General features: G+C 39.8%; 1 protein-coding gene across 14 annotated transcripts in view; it reads left to right on the top strand.

The window, feature by feature from the left end:
- The window catches only part of Sgce (sarcoglycan, epsilon), a 70,842-nt gene extending 46,938 nt beyond the window's left edge, over positions 1 to 23,904 (top strand). For 3 of the 14 annotated variants that reach the window (XM_039107994.2, XM_039107997.2, XM_039107988.2), the window contains 7 exons: positions 4,438 to 4,600; positions 7,180 to 7,391; positions 8,330 to 8,356; positions 9,056 to 9,244; positions 20,035 to 20,078; positions 20,937 to 20,971; positions 23,615 to 23,904. In XM_039107994.2, coding sequence (XP_038963922.1) covers positions 4,438 to 4,600; positions 7,180 to 7,391; positions 8,330 to 8,356; positions 9,056 to 9,244; positions 20,035 to 20,078; positions 20,937 to 20,971; positions 23,615 to 23,665 — 721 coding nt within the window. In that variant the 3' untranslated portion in view covers positions 23,666 to 23,904. Of the gene's footprint in view, positions 1 to 4,437; positions 4,601 to 7,179; positions 7,392 to 8,329; positions 8,357 to 9,055; positions 9,245 to 20,034; positions 20,079 to 20,900; positions 20,972 to 23,614 lie in introns of those variants that run through there. The other 11 variants (XM_039107995.2, XM_039107998.2, XM_039107990.2 and 8 more) reach the window with 5 other exon arrangements.
- The last annotated feature ends 367 nt before the right edge of the window (positions 23,905 to 24,271 follow it).

Raw genomic sequence — 24,271 nt, 5'->3', positions numbered from 1 at the left:
TGGGTCTCATCATTCTTGAACAAAGTTGTTTTTATTTCTTTCATTTCAGAATGCATTGAAATTCTTTTTACTCTCTGACTTCATTAAGCAGGCTTTCCCACTACAGTGTTGAAAGGGGAAACATCGGAGGTTATTTTTTTTTTTTTACTTTGTTTTGTCTTTACTGTTTTACAGTAGCTAAAAGAAGGTTCATGTTGAGATTAGGAAGCTCCCTCCACTTTTAATTTATGAGTGATTTTATTGTGAATGTTTGATCTTGTCAAATGGTATTTCTTTTTTTTTTATTTTTTATTGGTTATTTGACTTATTTGCATTTCAAATGTTATCCCCCTTCCCTGGTTTCCCTTCAAAACCTCCCATCCCACTCCCCTCCCCCTTGCTTCTATGTGGGTACTCCCTCACCCACCCACCCACCCACACCCACCTCACTGCCCTAGCGTTTCCCTACACAGGGACATCAAACCTTCACAGGACCAAGGGCCTCACCTCCCATTGACTCCAGATAAGGCCATCCCACTGCTACATAAGCAGCTGGAGCCATGGGTCTCTCCATGTGTACTCTTTGGTTGGTGGTTTAGTCCCTGGGAGCTCTTCGGGGAGGGGTCATCTCATTGGTTGATATTGTTGTTCTTCCTATGGAGTTGCAAACCCCTTCAGCTCCTTCAGTCCTCCCCCTAACTCCTCCATTGGGGTTCCACTGCTCAGTCCAGTAGTTGGCTGTGAGCATCCATCTCTATATCAGTAAGACTCTGGCAGAGCCTCTCAGGGTATAGCTGTACCAGGATCCTGTCAGCAAGCACTTTTTGGCATCAACAATAGTGATGGGGTTTGGTGGCTGCAGATGGGATGGATCCCCAGGTGGAGCAGTCTCTGGATGGCCTTTCCTTCGGTCTCTGCTCCACTCTTTGTCCCTATATTTCCTTTAGACAGGAGCAATTCTGGGTTAAAATTTTGAGAAGGGTGGGTGGCCCCATCCCTCAACCAGTGGCCATGCCTACTGTCTGGATATGGTCTCTACAGGTTCTCTCTCCCCTTTGTAGGGTATTTCAGCTAATGTCATCCCCGTTGTGTCCTGGGAGCCTCTTGCTTTCCTGGTGTCTGTGACTTTCTGTTGGCTACTCCTGGTCCCCCATCCCCCATTGCTACACACCTCTGTTCAATTTCCTGACCCTCTGTACATCTCCCCCACCTCCTCCCACACCTGATCCCTCCCCTCTTTTCCCTCTCCCCCTCCTCTCTCCCTCCCAAGTCTCTCCTACCCTCTACCTCCCATGATTACTTTGTTCCTCCTCAAATGATATTTCTTAATCTATTAGTAATACCATTCCTTGTGTAATTCACTAATGTGATAATTTATTTTAAATTTTATTTTTATAACTAGGATAAATGGTACATGGCCACCTTTTATAATTTTCTTTAAACATTTTTGGATTCAATATGCTGGTTGTTTATTTGTTTTTCATTTTGTTTGGATTTCAAATACACTCTAAAACTCACAACATAGTCAGTGCACTTCTGGGTCCCGTGTCTCAGTCTGGCAAGTGTTAGATTATAGGTAGCGTCTTGAAAATGCTCTCTTGGTTTCTGTATTCTGAATGGCATTGCAGCAAACTAGCTTTATTTTATCAAATGTGTGGGGAAGCTCAGTGTGTGATTCTGCTGTTTTCCACTGAGAGCTGATTACTAGTCAGTTTTCTTTCTTGATTGTAGGTCTACACAGGCTGTTCCTTTCTTTCTCTCTTCCTTCCTTCCTTCCTTCCTTCCTTCCTTCCTTTCTCTAACTAGTATGGAGACGGGTCTCCTTTGTAATTGTTCAGTTCCATCTGCACAGTCAAATCTTGGGTATGGAGATAATTGTAGTATTCCCTGATTATCTGTTTGTCTCCATGAAATCTCTTTAATACATACTATTTATTTCTTGTACTATGGACTTGTAAACCCCACCACCACCATTTACCTACCTTATCAGAATTTCAAAGAATCATCTTTTCATTTCTTTGATTCTGCCTTGTTTCCAGCTTTTCTTTGCTATTTCCCGGTTTTTATTGTCGATTTTTATTAGTATTCTTTGGCGTTAATTTGCCGCTTTGTTCTGTTTGCTTCCTAACGTGGAAGCTTATGGGATTGATTCTAAATCTTTCTCTTTTCTAATATGCACATTCAGCACTATAAATTTTCCTCGAAGAACTGCCTTGGCTGTTGCCCTAAACTTTTGAAAACTTACGGCATTCTTTTTATATGTATTTCAAAATATCTTAAAACTGTTTTTAAGATTTGTTTTTGGAACTCGGGTTATGTTGACAAGTGTTGCTGGGTCTCGTTCAGAGACTGTTCTGTTGTTTTTTTTTGTTTTGTTTTGTTTTTTCATGCTGTGATGTTTGCCTCCGTTTATTTGCTTGTTTTCTAGTTTCCATCTGACTGAGTCTGAGTACAAGGAACTGTTGAGTAGTTAAAATGTGGGACTGGGGGAATTTCACCAGCTCTGGGTGTAGATCTCAGTTTTAAATGAGCCTGTGCCTTGGAGCTGAGAGTCTCATTTTCTCTGTAATAGACAGTTGGTACTTGACAGTTGTAATTAACAGTTGACAATTAAGGAGGGGACCTCATTGTCTCTCTCCCAGGTCTCCTGGACTCTTACACTAATCCCAGCATTGAGCCCCAGCTTAGTCTCCCCTGTAGGTAGGCCTTTTTAAGACCAGAATTGTTTATTTCCCTCTTTCCTGCCAACCACAGGAATCCCACTTGTTTCCCAAAGAGGCTGAACCAGGTCTGGCAGTGAGAACGGCTAAGTGCAGGGTCTTCCATGACCAGACTGCTGTGGAGTTTGTGACGCTCGGCTTGTCCATGCTGACCCTTCAGCAATACCATAACTGTAGCTACGGTTTCCTGTTCCAGATTCTCGAGGGTCCCCTCAGAGAATGTGGCTTGTAAACCTCCTTTCAGGGGGTTGTAAGTCTCACTTTTCCACTACTGACTGGTCTGCCCAACTCCTGGGGCATTAGTTTGCTCTAAGTCTTATTTGTCTAAAGAGCCAAAATGGTTCTTTTTACAGTTTACTCAGTTGGTTTGTCTATTTGTGTGTTTTGTTTCATAGGCTACGGAAGTGATCGTTAGTCTTCTACTGTGTTAGCTAGGCACAAAACTGGATTCTGTCTTCCATCAGTTTTGAAGTTGATTTTGTGTTTATGGCATAAGATGGTGGTGGTGGGATTTAATTTTTTTTCATTTTCACGTGGATACCTAATTGTTCTAAGACCATTAATTATAAATACTGTTTATCTTCTATCAGACTCCCTTGTGACAGTAATCCACTTACTAAATATTAGAGTTGACTTCTAGGTTTTTGGCTCTATTTTATTGATTTGTATGTCCAACTCCATGTAGTACACACCAGCTTTATGTTGTAGCTTTGAGTTTGGAAACTTTCATTGTGCCTCTTCCAAAGTTGTTTCATTTACTGGAGATTTTTCTTTTTTAGGCCTTTTATTTTTCTTAAACATTGTGAGTCTCCGAATTGGCATCTGAAGTATTTCTCAAAGGCAGCTGGATCCTTGGTAGGCTAGCCACAATTAGGTAGATAGTTAATTCTTCTCTTTTAAGGACAGAAATTATAGTAATTTAGATTTTTTGGTTTTTGTTTTTTGTTTTCCCTCTTTCTCCGGAACGTTGATAAGATCCCTATCTTCTGGAGATTCCCTGTGACTGCTCCTGTCACAGCCGCCACTGTCATAGGTTCAATTGTGAAATCTCATTTCTCAACTCAGGAGAATTGTTTCCTCACAGTGCTCAGGGAACTCTTTGAGAAAACATGTTTTGCTTCGTTCTTGGTGAACAAACAATCATTTTCTCTTACATTAACTTCTTCGCTGAAGAGATCCAAAATGAATCCAAACACAGAAGAGGGGTCTGTGTGCTCAGAACACTGACAGAGGTGTCCAGTGGAATAATGAAGTCGACAGAGAGCTTGGCCCCCTGAGGGTATAATGTCATCATTGCATTATGAGAAAAATCAAATGAAGAGCCCTTACTTACAACCGTTATTTTAGGGTTAGGGCTCTTTTCTTAACAAATGTATCTGAAGGAGAATCTTAATGCAAGTAGTCTGACAATTATAATGATCAGGACATAGAGCGCTTAGCTGATTTGAATTCAGTGAAAGCATGAAATAGAACTTCCAGACCTTCAGATAGAATGGAAAGAGTGCCCGGTACACCTAAGCACTCAGTAAATATTGGTTGAATACAAGAATGGACAACAGAAGGCCCCTCCATGAATCACTGCTTTGAAAGCCTAGGCTCCTATCTTCAGAGATGATTCTAGTTAATCCCTCAATTCAAAAGGATAAATCCTGCTTTCAGGGGTAAATTGTTTTTTTTCTTTCCCCCAGTGTTTTCGATTTTCCTAAAGGATAACTTGAGAGTTTCATATTTTTTACAGTGTTTATGTCATGGTTGGTGCCGACGTTGCATTTTCTTCTTGTTTACGAGAAGTTGAAAATCCACAGAATCAGTTAAGGTGCAGTCAAGAAATGGAACCTGTGATAACATGCGATAAAAAGTTCCGAACTCAGTTTTACATTGACTGGTGCAAGATTTCATTGGTGAGTCTTCTTTTTCTTCTTCTTCTTCTTTTTTTTAAAAAACAACTTTGCTTTTGCAAATTTAATTAGTAATGATGTGTCTGGACATACCTTTTGACTAGAACCTGCATTGTTGGAAATAAATCCTAGGCTTTCTTTGTCAACTGTGTGGACTTCCTTGATTTGAAGGATTTGGCAAATTAGATGATGGTACATCCATTTAAGGAAGAGTCTCGCCACCTTTGTACTCTCCACTTGATTAGTCTCTGAGGCTGGATTAGCTTGGCGGGTGGTCCCGATGAAGCTTTTGGACATCCAGGGTGCTGTTAAGGCAGCAGACGCTGGGGAGCCAGTGTGCTGTGTGCAAAAGGTCTCCTTAAATGTGCTGCCACCAGCTCCCTTTGGGAGGGAAAGAACAGAGCACAATAACATTGTGCAGAAAAAGCTGTGTTCTGCTGTGACCCAGTGCTCTGCAAACTCAAATGACAGAGCTCAGCAGACATGGGACGACTCTAAGGGAGAATATTCTGTCTACAGCTTTACAGTAAATGTATCAACTCTGTAAGTTTCTTTTAAACCACCTTAAAATTATTTTATTGATTAAATTTATTCTTCTATGAACATCTTGAATTTGAATGCTAGAAAAATTGCAAGTGGTTTCACACTCACATACATGTAAAAGACTTAAAATATTTCGGTTTTTGTCTAAGATGTGCCTTGTCTTTCTATACAGTATTTTAATCTTATTTGGATTCTTTAATGCTTTTATGATCTTTAATGGTTTAGTGACCTTTGAATATAACTTCTGTCGACTTTTTATGATTGATAGGGAATGATTTAGATCTAAGTTTAAAACTGACGTTTGAGCAAAGTTACTGACACATAAGCACACCTGTCACTTCGTGTCTTAGAGGAGCAACTGCAGGCACCTTTCCAGGCCTGGTGCTGGCCGGGGAACACATTACTGGCCTAGAATTGCAACGCTTAGCACTCCCTGTGGCTTTTGCCCTGCATCTAAGAAAAATTATTCCCTTTCTCTGCCTTCTTAAGCATATATATATGTGTGTGTGTGTGTATATATATATATATATATGTGTGTATATATATATATATATATATATATACTGCCTTATGTACAATCTTGAGTAAATAGTAATATTATAGAGCCTAACATTTCAGTCACGGTGCTAGTCACTAAATCTGTGAGGGAGCAATTAGGATCATGACTTCCACACATTCCTCTCAGCAACCAGGAGACAACAGAGCCTGCCAGCAACATTCTGTTCGTGGCTCTGCTGTCACATGAATTTATGTTGAGCAACACTGCCTAACTTTTAAAAGTTAAAAAAATTGTTTTGGGTTTTAAAGTTGTGATGGCAAGACTCTCGGAACTGAAAAGCTTGAGACTTTTCATTTTTAATTTTATATGTATATGTATTTATTTAAATCCCACATCATTCCACAAGGGTATTTCTTAAATAGTACACACACACACACACACACACACACACACACACACACACACACACACACACGGAGGCTTAAACAAAGAAGTCATTGGGCTGGGGCTGCCTGTAACCCCTGCCCTCCACAAGCTTGTTCTTCCTGTGTACGACAGACCTTCCAGGGCTGTACACCACCTAAAAGTAAAACAGAGACAAATAACAGGCGTAGAACAAGCGTAACAAATATTTTTAAATGAAAACAATAAGGACTTAAATTTTAAAAAGCATAAGGTTATGTTAGACAACCAGTTTCCTAATTCTACAAATTAAAAAAAAAACCTGTAGGAAATCAAGGTTTTAGCTATTCTTTGGAAGGAGGGAGAGGACTGATTATTTTCCTCTGGGCACTAAAGGCTTGGGCGGGTGGAGTTTTCCAGCAGAGAATGTTGAAAAAGGCCAAAAATAATTCTCTCAACATTTTTTTTTAAAATCATCAAATGAAACAAATTTCACGTGGCTACCTTTTTGGTGCCTTTCAGTAAAAACCTCAGTAGAATTAAATGGACCACAATCAAGGCAGATGTGTAAACATGGGTAAGGGAAGGAGGCATGGTGTCCATAAAATACCCAGTCACACCATTGGCTGGGGTGTGTTCTGCTCTTTTTCCTAAAATTAGTGTCAGCCACTTTGAAGAAGGATGGAGTCAGACACTGGAAATCGTCTTTTCTTTTTGTTTTTCCCTTTTTCTATTCCACTAACCTTACAAACCATGCCTGAACACTGGCTTACCATCCGGTTTGTTAAACATTTGCGCTGGATGCTGCTCACAAGAGATGTACATACTGATATCAACAATTTCTGCTTTGCAGCCAGCAAGCAAGCGCGTGCACACACATATCTTGAGTACATGAGGGTATATGAGTGCTTATGTGAGTGAGGATGGGGAAGGTGGGCCAAGATATAGTATTTACTACCTTTATTCGTATTTGCCCCTAGCTCCAGTAAAGAATAACAAATATGATAATAAACTAATTGGAAAAACAACTGATTTTTGAAGGTGATTTGTCAAAGACTGTTTTGGCATATCTAGATCTTAAAATCGCACACTGTTGGCAGTGATTAATTGGATGTACAATTGTCTTCTTTTATATCAGGTTGATAAAACAAAGCAAGTGTCCACCTATCAGGAAGTGGTTCGTGGCGAGGGCATTTTGCCCGATGGTGGGGAGTACAAGCCCCCTTCGGATTCTTTGAAAAGCCGAGACTATTACACGGATTTCCTCGTTACCCTGGCTGTGCCCTCGGCAGTAGCACTAGTTCTTTTCCTAATACTCGCTTATATCATGTGCTGCCGACGGGAAGGAGTGTGAGTACTTTCAAACGCTAATAAAGAATTGGCAAGCCCGCTCAGACAGTGATATAGACATGTCCATTAAAAGCAAAGTTGCGTCCAGTTCATAAAATAGACTGTAAATGAATTGAAATTTTGTTCAGATCAAACAGCAGTACTTTATTCCTTTAAAATGAATTAAAGTAGTTAGTTGGGAGTCTAGCAAACCAAATTAGGGGCCAAAATTACTTTATTCAGAAATGATTATGGCTAGATATAAATTCATGATAGAAAAACAGTCCCAAGAATAATTGAGGCTAGACACAGCAGTTATGCAAGCCATCTTGTGTGAGCAGAGACAGCAGTCTATTGACATGGTAATTGCATTTAAATAAATAAATTGTCTTAGTCAGTGTGATGAAAACTGAGGGTCAGAATTCTTCTTGAAGTCATTCTGCTGTCAAACAGGGTGACACAATCTAAATGTTTAAAATATATTAAAAAAAATAACCGAGGAGTAAATTAATGAAAATAAGGTATCATTTGAGTAATGAGTCTCCCCTTCATGAATAGTTAGTACTTTCCGGACATCTATGTCAATTACGATAATCTCCCGAGATTACATGGAAGTCAGGGTACCAAAGCAAAGGCTCAAAAACCTCATAAAGCAGCAAGTAACACATTCTCCATTCTTCATGTGGCCTGACTTCATTATGTCATAGAGTTTATTTCAATCAAGAGCTTGATTCTTAATCTCCATTTTCTTCCATTTTTCTGTGTGTTTCTCATCAGTATTCCATTACTGTATGTGTACTCATCCAAGTAATATATAACCCTGGTGGCAAATGCTGCCTGGTTGCGTTTGAGTCCCGACATCAGCATTGCCACATCCCACAGGGTCCCATGAGCATATAGTCTTAATGTTTTGAATATCAATGCTATTATTTAATTCATAAATTTTGTTTTGTTTCTAGGGAAAAGAGAAACATGCAAACCCCAGAGTAAGTGTCTTCTTTCCTGTTATTTTTCTTTCTCATTGTTTGTCGCTTCTCGGTTACCCATCATGCTCCCCACGTGTCTCATGCTCTCCTTTCTTTCACACCATCGCTCACACTTGACTTCACAAACTTGAAAGCTGCTTTCTAAATAGAGATGTTTAGGATGGGTAGACGCTAAAAAATAAAAAGGGCTCAAAACCTAAGGCAACCTAGATAAACACTAAACCTAGACCATTTCAGATTCAGAATATTAACATGCCATTTATAGTATGTGATCTCCCAGTCTACATCTCCATAAACCAGAGGACAGATGACAAGGCCTTTCTTACATATTTTCCTGAATCCGCAGTAATAACCTTCTATAAAATGAACTCCCATGAGTATTTATAAATGCCCCCACCAGAAGCAATAATATAAAACACTATCAGAGTTTTCTCTTAATCGTAGGAAATAAATAGGTAACTAGTTTATGGCTTGGGCTTTAATATTAACATAGCGCTTCCTAGCTAAGATTTAACTTGAGCTTCACATAAAGACATATAAGATGTATGTTTCTCTGAGCTAGTTTATAGAACATCTCTCCCCAAAGCACGAATGTCTTATCTTTTAAGAAAAAAAAAATGTGTCCTTTTCAAATAGGCAACTCATTAAGGCTAGTGCATCATTTTAAATATATGTTGTTTTATTTCTTCTTTTGTATAGTATCCAACTTGTCCATCACAGCTCTATTCAGAAATCTACCAAGGAGCTTCGAGACATGTCCAAAAACAGAGAGATTGCATGGCCCCTGTCAACACTCCCCGTGTTTCACCCAGTGACTGGGGAGATCATACCTCCCATGCACACGGACAACTACGACAGTACCAACATGCCCTTGATGCAGACACAGCCGTGAGTATCTTATGGAAGCACAGTGGCCGGCATGCATGGGGGTTTCACCAAATATCTGTCCAAACCATAGCATTTAACCATTACTGGTTTTGTTCGTTTATTATTGGAGAACACTGTATCAAAATAGCATCACTTGGCTTGATATAAATGTAGTAGAATCAGTTCAAGGGTTTTTTCCTCTAGTCATAAAAATCCATCAACATCACTGTGTGAGAAATTGACACTGATAATAACTCAAATGTTTGTCCAAAGATGAGTCATTCTGAAGAGACAGGCAGAGGCTAAAATATGACAGTCCCATTGTTTTAAAGAAATGATGGTTTTGGTTTGGTTAACTTTTTTTTTTCAATACCATAGACCTATATAATCTAAACAATTTTTGTTTCTTCTGCATAAATGATTTTTAAGTTCCTTTTTCTCTTTCTCTCTCTATGATTGGTTTGTATAGAAAATGAGCAACTCTCTCCAGGCTCCCAACATGCGATTATTTTGGTTTTGGTTTTGGTTTCCTGTAGCCCAGGTTGGCCTTGAACTTCTGGTTCTACTCTAGCTGCCAAGTGCTGGAAACACAGGCGTGTGCTACCATGTCCAGATGAACATACAGTTAATAGCCAATCTTCTGTGCTTTAGAGACAGTGGTCAGGAAGCCAGGAAAGGGACTCTCGTGACTCGGTGTGGGGAAACATGGTGAGGAATTGCATATCCTTAGAGACTAGATTTTTGATATATGAAGTGGTTGGTAAAACTTTAGAATGTAGCTCTCTTTTTTCTTTTTCATCTTGTCTTAGAATGGGCTAAATCGAGTTGCCCCAAGAACAAGAAGTCACATTTTTATCCTTCCTATATTAAAGTAAATGGAATGGATGTGCAGAAAAATCTCTCTGTTCTTCTGTCTCTCTCTCTCTCTCTCTCACACACACACACACACACACACACACACACACACACGAAACTTTATCTGAGAACTATGTTGAACATATTTTTTCTGTTGAGAGTGCTTACTTATCATTATATAAAACGTATATGCTAGATAATATCAAACAATAATTACATAGAGCAGGGTAAACAGTCTGTGCATTTACCCAAAACACTTAAACTATAACATAATTATAAATGTGTCTTCAATTTCTAACCTCATCTACTTAGGTTTTATAGGCCAAGGCTGTGTGTGTGTCTTTCAATAGTGTGAAACTTTGCATGCATTTGAATTTAGGATTTTGGAAATAAATGTTATACTAGTGACATGCAAATGTAAGTTTCACAATGTTTAATTTTAATATAGAGAAAGTATGTACATATATAGTCTCTTTGTAAAGGTTAGTGTTCCATTGTTATAGGCTAGTCTAAGACCCCATTTACTAATATTAGGGACTGACAAGAAACATCAGTAGTTTTAAGAATATTTTAATAATATCCAGCTTATCCATCGATCCAATTTTTAGATCATATCCAAATTTTAGAATCATCATTGGTACTTAACTACAGTTTCCTACATTGTGTAACATGTCAGAGAAGTGTTCATACTCTTCAAAACTTGAAGTTAGTAAGTGTCCTTGGAAATCAGATTTTGTTTGTTTTCATTTTTGTGCCTTTTTTTTTCTGGGAGGGCTGCATGCTATAGTGTTTACCCAGTGATCATGACAAACGATAGAGGTTGTTTCTCTTCTTCCACCATGTGGGTCCTAGGGATCAGACAAGTCATTATTCTCTGTGGCTAGAGTCTTTATCCTCTAAGTTATGTCACGGGATTCGTCTGGAATCTGTGGTTAAGGGTGAGGATGGCTAATTTCCAGAGACCACAGGTCTGGAAATGTTTCTGTTGCTGACATCCTGATGCTTTAAAACTTTAGAATACAGCAGCAGTTCCTATGGTGAGTTGAGAAACGAGGATGAGTGTAGTGCAGTGAGGGTAGGCTAGTGATGTCTAAATGAGAACTGAAAGGCTGCAACCGCTTTTAAAGACATCCTTTCTAGTCATGGATGTTGAGAATAAAATTATCTCCTTTAAAAAATTGATTTTCTTGGGTCCTGGATTTTGCACCACTATTATTGATATATAAACAAACCAAAATTTTCTGCTAGTTTATGTGTCTGCCTTTCTCAGGCCTTTCCAGAGCCCATTAAGACCACTCTTATGCAGATAAGCTCTTTGCGAGTACAATAGGTTATTACACTGAACTTGCAACAATTTCAACATATATGTGTTTTGAAGTCTGGAAAACCTTTCTATTATTCCTATTTCTGCTAATGGAAAAGCTCCATTAACTAACACTTCTGAATAAATAGGGTCCGTAGATAATTGATGATGTTCCCAGTGATTGTTCTGAGGCACCGTGGGATCATCAAGTGTGCCTGACTCATCAGAGGAAAATTAAATTACATTCGGTGTTGTTTCGGTGTTGAGTGTATATTATCTTTCTTTTATTCTTGGAAATGGATAATATGTGCACGGTCTCTATGGTAACTCCCTATAAGCCAGAATATGTGATTAACCTCATTTTCTAACTATGCCAGATAATAGGGAATTTATTGTGTCAGATTCATCAACACAGTTTTTATTACAGATTCTCAACTTTTACAGTTTAACTGAAAATAATATTTTTTAAAAGTTTTATTTTAGCCATCAAGCAGACAGATAAATATTTTGGTCATTTGGATGGAACAGAGTTTTCAAGGCGAAAATGAGATATTTATTTGAGCAAGCTTACGGTCCTTGTGGCCAGGTGTGTGCTTGAGTAATACTGCTTTGTGTTTCCTCACGAGCCCTTTGTGAAAGGGCTAGCATTCGGCCTCACACATCGAATGTGCTAAACCTGTCTTTCATAAAGAGTTTGATCAGCTACAGCATTTCATGCTTCTTTTTCAGCTTTGGCAGCAAAAACATTCAGCCAAAGCGATATGTCCAAACACTTGAATGAACTTAGAAGTAAGACTCAGGACCTTTCAAAGCTTTCCTTCGGGGCCCATAAAAAATTATTTAGTCTTTTAACCAAGCCAATCCACTTGAAAGGTATAGAAAGCTCACAACAGCGGTGTGTAACTAAGGGCGCCACAGTTATCTCATACAGAGAAATCTTTCTTTCTTTCTTTCTATCTGTCTGTCTTTCTTTCTTTCTTTCTTTTTTTTTTCTTTTTTTTTTTTTTTTTTTTTGGCACAATAGTCTGGGCTCCAGACTAACACCATAAACTGGTTAAAATCAATCAAGAGTAGGCATATTCATGTGTAGGTGATAAATTTAACAATAGACGAAGATGAATGAGGTCAGCGTGAGACCAGAGTATTTCCCATTTCTGAGAGCTACTTTGGATAGTGTGTGGCCATTGACCTCAACGGTATCTCTGAGCCTCTGAGCCGGGCTACCGGACACTAACAGTGGAAGGGATAGGACTGAGAGGCACGCCACGTGCTCAGAAAAGGGGAGCGTGGAGAACATGGCTCCTTTTACATTTCAGATGGCTGAAACAATACAAACACATGGTGATATTTTCGCCTGGAGATGAGACAGAAGACCAATTTCATGGGATCCTTGCTTAGGATGATCTTGGAGGTACAAGGCCAGACACTGCAAAGATAATGGAGACTCTGTAGTTCCTTCCAGTTAGTTTCTCTCCTTAACACCTTGTGCTACCGGTTTCACCTGTGGCCATGGCAAGTTTCTTAACAATGGTGCTTTGCTATTGTTACCTAGACATTTTTTAGATATTTTAGATTCTTCTAGTTTCTAGTTATGTCCTTTTCCTCTTCCAACATTTTATTAAGGACACTCTACTAAGGTCACCATGTTTCCTTGGCCTCCTTTGCTCTGGGCTCTTCCTTAGACTTTCGGGAGTGCCTTGATAGTGTGAAGTGTTCAGGGGAGTGGTCCCTATCCTATTGTTGCCTAGTCAGGCTCAGGGCTTCCTTCCTCCATTGTCTGGGTCTCTCAATGAATACACACATTTCATGCGTTTCAGTTTTAGAAATCACATTTTGGAGTGATTTTTAAATGTAAATATCATTGACCCAAAGAATCATGGAGGGTGGGGTGATACTTTTAACTGAAGGCTTAGCCAAAACACTAGAAGGTGTACTCTTTATACAAAGTTAAGTTCCAGAGTCACAGAGTTTGATGTCCTTAAATTGAAAGACAATCAAATGCCTCAGTGGGATCTCAGTGGGGGTTTTGCAAGGCAGAGGTCATCCCTAAATCAGGGCAGTGAAGGCAGGTGGAAATGGAGATCCCAGAGGTGAGAATTGCAGGGCCTCCAGGACTTTCTGACTGGGTGTAACCAGTACAGAAAACACCTTCATTCTGTCACCTGCTGTTTTAAAAGGTGGTTGATTTTCTTGTCCCTCAAGGGGCTTGGGTGGGATCCTGAAGTGGGAGGCCTGGTGGATTTTATCTGTAAAGTTTGGGCTCTTTGTGAGCATCTGCAGCTAACCCTGTGGACATTTAATTAAATTCTTCAGCTGCTTGAAAGAAATGCCAGGGGGGGGGGGGGGGGAGGTTGGCTGATGGGTAGTAACTTAAAAATGTGGCCAAATAAGAGAGCAAAACAATGAAACTTGAAAACTAAAATAAATAAAGGGATAAAAATTCCTTAGAAAATGTAGTCAATATATACTTTTTTGCCTTGAGAAGCAAGTATAGCCCGGAGGATCCAAAATACTGAATTTTCTAGAAAAGCACTGATGCCTTTTGAATTGTTTAGGAGCTGTATTAACCCTAACCCTAACCCTAACCCTAACCCTAACCCTAACCCTAACCCTAACCCTAACCACAAACCCTAAGACCAAACCCTAAACCCTAAACCCTAACCCTAACCCTAATACGAAACCCTAACTCTAATCCATAAACCTAACCCTAATTTGTAAACACTAACCCTAATCCTAACCCTAATCCCTAAACCCTAACCCTAAACCCTAAACCCTAATCCTAACCCTAAACCCCAAACCATAACAATAACACTAAACCCTATTCCTAACCCTAACCCCTAAACCCTAACCATAAAACCTAAACCCCAATCCCTAAACCCTAACCCTAACCCTAAACCCTTAATCCTAACCCTAACCCTAAACCCTAACCCTAAACCCTAGCCCTAACCCTAAATCCTAACCCTAAACCCTTAATCCTAACCCTAAACCGTTAATCCTAACCCTAACCCTAAACCCTAACCCTAGCCCTAACCCTAAACCCTAACCCTAAACCCTAACCCTAAACTCTAACCCTAAACCCTAAATCCTAACCCTAAACCCTTAATCCTAACCCTAAACCCTTAATCCTAACCCTAACCCTAAACCCCAATCCCTAAACCCTAACCCTAACCCTAAACCCTAACCCTAAATCCTAACCCTAAACCCTAAATCCTAACCCTAAACCCTTAATCCTAACCCTAACCCTAAACCCCAAACCATAACAATTACACTAAACCCTATTCCTAACCCTAACCCCTAAACCCTAACCATAAAACCTAAACCCCAATCCCTAAACCCTAACCCTAAACCCTTAATCCTAACCCTAACTCTAAACCCTAACCCTAAACCCTAAACCTAAACCCTAACCCTAACCCTAAATCCTAACCCTAAACCCTTAATCCTAACCCTAACCCTAAACCCTAACCCTAACCCTAAACCCTAATCCTAAACCCTAAATCCTAACCCTAAACCCTTAATCCTAACCCTAACCCTAGCCCTAACCCTGTCTGAAGACAGTGACAGTGCACTCAGACATAAAATAAATAAAAAATTAAATCTTTAAAGAAAAAAAATTCAGATGGAGAATTCTTCCTCCTTTGTACACCTTATAGAGTATAATGTTGATTTTAGTTAAAACTATAGTTTTCTCCTTTAAACCCTTACTAGTGTTTCCAGGCTCTGCGTAACCCTCTCTGACTCTCCTCTTCCAATTTCCTAATTTCTCAGCAAAAAGAGTTGTAGGTCCAAGCCCTCATTTAAGAAGGAAAAAAATGAAGGTTTTGGCAATATCGACTTTGCTAAAATAATTGGCAATTTTCCCAAATAATGTAACTACTCCTTGCAGCTAAATGTGGCCATATTTTAAAAGACATTTCACACACTGAGGCCTTCTCTGCCCCACCCCACCAAGCTCTGGCGTAGATTCTGTGTCTTTATGCAAATCATTTTGTTTTCTAAGTCTTCAAGCCACATAATCGGTTGATAATCATCCGCCTTATCCATTGACTTACTCTACAGGGGAGCCAACAATGTAAATTACCTTGAAATAGTTGTACGAAGAACGGATAATTGTGTACTCCTCCAAATCACTTGTTTACTAATGTGCAAATTATTACCTTTGCTTTCGTAAAGAATGAAGCTTGTGCAATGACTAATTTGCACAATTTTCTATTTAGATGCAGGTAATTAATGGTAATAAAATTGGAAAATAATGCGATTAATTCAGAGAATCACAGTTTTTCTTGGTTTTCTATATAATGCAGCAGTTTACATACTATAACCTTTCCATAGGCCCATTAATAACTTAATTACTCTAAATAGTCTTATGACTTTATAAAGGGCCTTTCTTTGAAGGATTATAGGTACTCCGTTTGAAGTTCACCCCACTCTCCTGTCCACTTGCTTATAGTGGTCTGTTTTTGTCGAACATGGACATGTTCCCACAGGCCCCACTGCTGTCTCTTCATCACAGCCCAGAATCGTGAGTGGGAGGTATATTATTTGGTATGCCAGCAAAAGTATGTTTATGAGCACCTCTCTACATTAGGTGACACAGGCGACTTCATATAGACCAGGTGGACTGGAATTTGCTGAATGTCCCAGGCTGGCCTTGAACCCACAATCCCCCCACTTAAGCTTCCTACTTGTTCACACAGAACTTGTTTTTCTTTAACCTATTTGCATGTGTGAGCCCTTCTATATAACTCATCCAACATTTCATTCGCAGGCTTAGGGAGAGCATGACCAGCATTCAGACGTAGCCGGATGCAGTGTTGGTTGTTTTTAATCCCCAGACTAACTCGAGGGTACAAATGACTTTCTCACATACCTTTTCCACATGTCTTCTAAGGGTATCTGTTCTTCAACCAACAATTGCTCATCACCCACCCAAGACCATTGTGACTGTAAAAGTTTGACAATGGAGCCAAAGAAAAGTTCCAGGAAGTGACAGGCCTGGGTTGACTTTGACCAATGATTTTTAAAGAATATTTTATTGAAGAATGTGCTGTGGGGCCCAACACGAGTGTGGGGTTCCAGAAGCCTTATCCAAACACAGACTTTGAGTTTAGGGTACCCTTTGTCTACAGCTTTTGAAAAATTGGGGTTTTTGACTAAGAGTTGCCTGTATCAGAACACTTCAACTCTGGCTTTTCCCCTCCTTTCCTGGCAAATGTAGTTGACGCATGTAGGGTGAAGCATTTGTTTTTCAGGTGTCTGTGTGCCTGCAGGAAGTGGAGAATGAGGAAGTGTGTTTCAGAATGTAGGGAAAGTGTTAGAGCAGTTTTGAATGTGGACTGGAACCTTGTCAGTTATGCCTGAGGAGCTGAAATGAGGCTTCTTCCCACCCTCCTCCCCAGGGCACGTCTAATTGCATTCCGGGTTGTATAATAAAGGTCTTGGGATTTTCCATTGTTAAATGCACAGCTGGTCTCTTTATGGCTTCTAAATCAATTCTTTGACCTTCACGAAGGAAACCAACATAAGTACATTCTGTAAACTTCTGAACAAACAAACCAACCAAAAGAAATGTCTCCTAAACCACATAAGCTAAGCCCAGTAGTAAAAGAGGATGTAACCATTAGGGTAAATTATTAAATAATTTCCTTAACTTGGATGAGAATTGATTTTGTTAATATTTTAAGTGAGACTTATTTTTTTGTTTAAACACTCGAAGACATTTAGAAGAGATTATGAGTTTAGGCTAGGCATGCTTCTTTAATCCTAGCACTCAGCTGAGGCAGGGAGATTTCTGTGAGTTGGGGCTAGCCTGATCTACACAGTAAGTAAGAACCTGTTCAAACAAACAAACAAAACAAACAAACATACAAAACCACTGGAGACTTTAAAGAATATTCAGGTAGCAAGTGCTATTTTCCACTTCTTTCATTATGTATTTTTGTTTCTTTATTGTGTATGGTGTGAGCATGTAGGTGAGCCTGTGTGGGGGAGGGGGGTATGTGTGCATATACCCATGACTGATATGGGACATCTTTTTTAATTGCTCTCTATCTTAGGTTGAGACAGGGTGTTCCTTGGAACCTGGCCCTTAGTGTAGGGTAGGCCAGTTTCCTTCACACATTCTTAGTCTCTTTCCTCTGCCTCCAAGCCTTGAGTTATAGGAAGCCTGACATACCCAGACAGCATATTACGTAGATTCGGAGGATCTGAACTCTGGTCAGCATACTTGCATGACAAGCACTTGACTCACTAAGTCATCTGTCCCCAGCCCCTTTGGAGCATGAGATTTTTGCCTTGCAGGAGTGACTTAGATGAGGGATTGTCAAACTCTTTGTCTTGGAGGGGTCCTAGACATGTTTAGGACTTCAAGTGAGGCAAAGAAATCACAGGAGGCAAGATTCCTAGCTCCTTTGTTCCTTGTTGGTACATCAGAGTTCTCTGTATGATTTCAGCTAAAGAAATTAGACATCTACATGTTAATAAATGTGTGTCTGTTACCTGAGTCTTTGCAAGTATCTCACTTCTGCATATATCATTCAAAAATGACTTCATGTTTCTTTCCTCTTAGAGTTATTAACAAACTAGGATGGCTCTTACTAATAAGGCAATTTGGATCAACAGAATGCTGAATGCAGAAAAAATATAATAGCAGTCGGCACATCTGAATACCTACTAAATGGCTTAATTATTACCTAATTTGGAAGTGCTTAGAGAGTGAAAAACCTAGAGAAGAGGTCCTGTTTATTTTTATTTTCTGCACCATATCTATGTGTAGTGCATGTACATACACGTTCCCATATGTGTGTGCATGAAGAATGCATATGCGTATATGGAAGACTCAAGGGTAATACAGGAATCTTCCTTGGAAACTACCTTGTTTAGGAAGGCAGAGTCTCTCAGTCAAAATCAGAAGGAGCTGATTCCTAAACTAATTACATCCACCTCTCCAGAGAGAGCCCCTTGTCTCTGTCTTCCTAGGGCTGGAATTATGGGCCGACTGACACCTACCTGGCATTTATGTGGGTGATGGGAATCTGAATTCTGATATTGTACTTGTCCAGCAAGTGGCTAATCCACTGAGTTATCGCCCCAGACCCCAAAAACATGGTTTCTAAGGTGTTGTTTTTGTTTTTTTTTTTTTTCTTTTTCTTTTTTTTTTTTTTTTTTTTTTTTCCGGAGCTGGGGACTGAACCCAGGGCCTTGCGTTTGCTAGGCAAGTGCTCTACCACTGAGCTAAATCCCCAACCCCTAAGGTGTTGTTTTTTAATTAAAATATTTCAACATTTAATACATTCCTATGGAATCTTTTACTCCTAAGAGTAATATGTATCTACTCTATGTATTTTTTAAAAAAGGGTCAGTGAGATGATTTAGCAGAGGCTATCAAGCATAGATAAACTTTGTTCGATCCCACCATATATGGTGGAGGGAGAAACTGGAACCTGCAGGTTGACTTCTGACCACACCCCTGGGACAGCACACAGGTAGGGCCACAAACAAACACAGACACAGGTTTTGTAAGTAATTTATATCTGCTGTAGCAAAGACAACTGCAGGCTCATCAAGTTCTTCCCCCACCCCAACAGGTTTTGTTTCTCATATAGGGGGCAGATCTCGATCTCTCTCTCTCTCTCTCTCTCTCTCTCTCTCTCTCTCTCTCTCTCTCCCTCCCTCCCTCCCTCCCTCCCTCCCTCCCTCTCTCTCTCTCTCTCTCTCTCTCTCTCTCTGTGTGTGTGTGTGTGTGTGTGTGTGTGTGTGTGTGTGTGTGTGTGTTGGGGGGGTACAGATAGTTTTCTGACTGCTTAAGACATACTAAAGAAGCCAGAAATTGAATTTGCCAATAGATATAAAGAAATATTGAGCTGTGTGTTACAGATCTGTGTCTTGGGAGGTCATCTGTCAGCAGTGGGTTGTAAGGGAGGAAGAATGTGAATGAAGAAATACATCAGACCTGTCAGAGGCTCCAAGGGAGACATGAAGATGTAGAAGAAGGAACAGATTTAACAAAAGCTGAGAAATGTCCCGAGACCCCAGTGATTGACTTTGGGACTAGAAAGGGAAAGGTCAAGGGGGACCTGGAATACTTACTAGTACAGGCAGGGAAATGGCTTTTTTTTGGTGTGAAGATAGGATATTTAGTGAATAAAGGTGGTGATATGCCTTCAAAGCTAATACAAAATGCTAGTGATGATGGTATGATATGACGATGTATGTACACATGTAGACATATATGTGTATGCATACATAGATACCGGTTTCGTGATCTAGACCTAGTTTGAGATTGTACACATCAGTAATTTAATTGCTGTCATCCCTGTGTTTATATCTTTATCCACTGTTATTAGCTGTGTGATTTTCGAACTCCAAGGCTTTTTTCACATGTAAGAAAATAGAAAACTTAATAAGACCTAGGTTATAAAATCATGATGGAGTTCTCTTATGGCGTGTGGTAAGAATTTCATGGACATTATCATAAATTGCTATTTGTCTTCCTTGGTCTTCAGTTTCCTCATGAATTAACTCCAGAGAGGGGAGTAGAAGTCGAGCCCATTATCCGAGTGGTAGCTCTCTTTGCAGATCTCCATCTTAATGTGTCTTGGTCTCTGTTTACCACTGTGCAAATACATTTTTACTCAATAATGTTAATCATTTCTAGGAACTTGCCACACCAGACTCAGATCCCCCAACAGCAGACTACAGGTGAGTACTAAGATATAATCCAATGTTTATGGACGAAGCTAATATAGTAAAAGATTATCATAGCACTGTATAATTGATGGCACTTTTGTCTTTATCAAGGAAGGCAAAACAGTTGTATCATTCCTTAATTAGACTGAGAAGCTCAGGATAATGGCTTAAACTACTGCGTAAATTGGCATCATTACAAACAAAGGGTAAATGATCTTAAAGCAGCAGCATCCACGGAGGTCTTGTCTAATTAAGAAAGACTGAATTCAACTCCCTTTCTATATAGGAACTCCCTATTCTTTCCTTTGGTATAAAAGATTTTTAGCTTGGATGGGTCCAGGATTTGTCTCAGTAAGTGAGCAGGTTGAAACTGACTCTCACAAAGGGCAGCCATTGTGACTAATCGCTGAGCCTTCAGGGCGATCAATGAGAAATGGTTGGCCTGGCTTTAAAGCTGCTTTAAAAGGCATTAGAATATGACCAGCAAAGACAAGATGGCGGACCAATCTCCCTGGGCTGTTCTGTTTCCCCAAGACTTGCTTTCTTTAAGTTCAGTTCTTTCAAGTGCCCCTAAAAATTTTCCACAGCCAATTATTTCATTCATTCTTAACTTATTCACGATTGTCTACTAATTAGTGGTTGGTTCCTAGTTCGAATTGCCAGGCAACCAGTAATGCCTTTGTTCCTCTTTTGGAAAGCAAGAGAAGTTCTAAAAATGTAAGTTGAGTGTGGAATTCTAAGTATGAATAGTGGTTTTGTGGTGGGAAAAGCCATTAAGTGAGTCTCCAAAAAATGCCAGCCACATGTAGAAATGTATTGGATGTTTTCATTCAGCATTATCTCCTCTATTACTGCTTTCGGGAATTTAAGGAGATTTTCGTTTGACAACTTTTCAAAGATTTGAGGCAAGTATAATAAAGTTTTTCATCAGATTTTAATTATAAGATGATGTTTATCAGAATTGTTCCTAGGGTTTTGATTGCTTCATTTAATTAAATGCTAATGTGATTCGAGTAGACCATTCAATATATTGACGGGTGGTGCACTTCTGTAACGTCCAGGAGATTGATGAGGAAACAAACTTAGTTATAAATATTTGTCACTGAAAGAGGAAAACTTTCAAATTCTTATCTCTAATCCCATGCCTGTCTTTTTAAAGAGAAAAAAAAAAATTTAAAGGAACATGACTGTCTTAGCCACCAACAGACACCATGACCAAGGCAACTCTTCTAAGGATGACATTTAGTTGGGGCTAGATTACAGGTTCAGAGGTTCAGTCCATTATCATCAAGGTGGGAGCATCCCGGCAGGCATGGTGCAGGAGGAGCTGAGAGTTCTACATTTTCACCTGAAGGAAGCCAGGAACAGACTGAGCATCCTCAGGCAGCTAGGAGGAGGGCCTCCAAGCCCACCCCCACAGTGACACACTTCCTCCAGCAAGTCCACACCTTCTAATAGTGCCACTCCCTGGGCCAAGCATATGCAAGCCATCACACATGAATATGACAAAAATGATACAGCACCTTTCTCTCTAACCATGGAGGTTTGTCTCTCTTGAGCTGTCAGTTTTCTAACTCTTGCTCACTTGAGGCGTGCAATGAGTAGACACCACAGAATTTCTAGGATAATCGTAAATATTTTTTGAGACTTGTGAAAAATGTAGATTTTTTTTTAACTGTTTGCCTAATAGGAGAATAGACATCTTGAATGGGTGCCGTTTAAGATGGTACCAGTAGTGATGGTACTTGTTTGATAGGTTGGGTCACTGTGCTCACCCTATTAAAGGGGCTTCCCCTGAGAGGTCTTTTGGCTTCTCAACCTCATTTTTTCCCAGCCTTTCTAAAGAGATTTTGGGGAGGAGGCATTTCGGTTGAAAGATTTCATCTTTCTGGTTAAGACTGACCTACGATACTCTCTTGTCTTCTTAGGTTTTCTCCACTTTGACTCACGTTACAGACTAGAGGGTACTCTTTCCTCTTGGCTGTTTTGCTGTTTTTCTTCTCTCAGTGAGCCTCTTGAGGGTCTGAGTGTTAAGAGGAGGGAGACCACTGTGTTACCTGTGCTCTTTCTGCCTCCCAAACATTTAAAACTCAGGGGCTTTAGGCCTACAGGGGAGGAACTAAGGGACAGTTACAGGTTTATCCTCCCTCTATTCATTTACATTAAAATGCTGTTCTTCCAGGCTTCTAGTTTATTCTGTTGTATTTGCAAATGCATGGATCTGGGGCCCTTTGTGTATTTTCAAGAGTACCTTTGAGCTGCCTCAGTGTGGAGGGGCTGATCTGTGCATGATTATTGTGAAACTCTGATGGGCTTTCTCTTTATAAGGGCGATAGGGCTCTCAGGTCATCTCTTGGAGCAAGTCATTCTACTTGTAGCTGCCTATATGGACTTTATCAGCCGAAAGCTGATTTGCAACCTGTTTCTTGCAGTTAGCTGTTTTCTTTTAAATTCCCATCAAAAGTTTAGCGAGTGAACTCGCTGGTGATGCTGTGTTGCTGGGCTGGAGCACTGGCTGGGGTAATAGAGCAGTTAAGGGCAGACAATAGAACTACCTTCTGGACTGGGTCCAAGGCTCAACCTCTTTCAGGTCCTTACATTCTCTCTGCCCCTCCAACACATGTGGTGTTTTTGAAGCCACTGCTAAAAGGTACAGTCATACATCCCACAGTCAACCTCATTCTGCTTGTTTATTGAGAGAAGTTTTCAGGCTTTTTGAGAAAATAAATCATTATAGCTCGGTTTAAGAAAAGAAGTGCTAATCTAGAATTAATCCCTTTATTCTCTTAAGATCAAACACAGAAAAATAATGCAGAACAATTATTATTTTTAACTTACGATGATAGAAAAGTTCTTGCATAGACTTGTTGGGGCACCAGTGAAAGGGGAAGCCCTTGGTCCTGCCAGGGTTGGACCTCCAGGGCAGGGGTATTTGGGGGTGGGGGCGGTAAGGGAGGTGGATGGGGGAAACACCCGTATGGGAGAGGGGGAGAGGATGGGGGTTTCTGGACAGGAAACCAGGAAAGGGAATAACATTTGAAATGTAAGTAAAGAAATATATCTAATACAAAAAATTAAATAAATAAATAAAAAGAAAAGTTCTTGCAATCTAGATTTCATGTATGTGTTTATGACGTGTGTGTGTGTATGTATGTATGTGCCCTATATGATATATATGGTATGGTATAAGATACATATGATATTACAGTATGATATATATGAATGTGTCCTATGTACAACATAAAGCAGAAGTGATTCTGTTTAGGTCAAGGCAGGGAATGGATGGGATGAAGAGGACCAGACCAAAGGAAAGGAGAATTAAAATAAAGGTGATAAAGTTCAAATATGAGCAAAATCCAAGATACATACGTGTGGAGACATAAAGCCATCCACCATTTTGTATGTTAGCTAGAACAGTTAGTAATAATGTAATATAAACATTGTATCCATTTAAAAAAGAGAGGCCATCTTGTACTAAGCCTTATGTTCAAGATCTAAACATGCCATAGCCTGCCTACCTCACATTTGTGTTGTTATCCCGGTTCTAGGTAAATGGTATCCCTGAAGAAAGAAAGCTGACGGAAGCCATGAGTTTATAATCAGCAGCACAGCAATCACGTCTCCCCCCCCTTTCACCTCCAATCGTGCATGAGCTTTCCTGACATCATTGTGCATGTCAACTATATTACATCCATACCAAATACTATCACCTAGCTCTCTCATTTACTAATGTATTTTTTTTGTACTTAAAGCATTTTTGAAAATTTATAAGACATCAATGACTTTATATTTGTTACAATAAAAAGTGAACTTTAAAATAAATATTAATGAAGCCTAATGGATGGTAAATAATTTCTTCAGAAATGTATTCGGTTGCCTCCTGCGTGGTAGAAGTCTGTTAGTCACTAGGAGCAGGGTCATTCAACAGGATTTTTTTATTAAGTGCTTCTTATGAATTGTGTTCCAAGTGAGCAACCCATTCAAACAATGCTTTAGCTCCCGCAGTGTATAGAGCCTCTTGTTTCATTGTGTTTCACAGAGTGCTTTAGAGTGAGCATAGTGGTTTTTGACAGAGAATAGAACATGCTCAGTTTATGTAGGGCAGCCCAGGGTGTATGCTTAGCTTTATAATTGGATGTTTGCAAGCCAGGGTCTGTCCCACAGAGAGAACAGTTACTAACAGGGCTGTAAATCAGCCCTGCAGT

This window comes from Rattus norvegicus, chromosome 4 (genome assembly GCF_036323735.1).
Source record: "Rattus norvegicus strain BN/NHsdMcwi chromosome 4, GRCr8, whole genome shotgun sequence".
NCBI classification, from domain to species: domain Eukaryota; kingdom Metazoa; phylum Chordata; class Mammalia; order Rodentia; family Muridae; genus Rattus; species Rattus norvegicus.
This window is presented reverse-complemented; position numbering and strand designations above follow the sequence as displayed.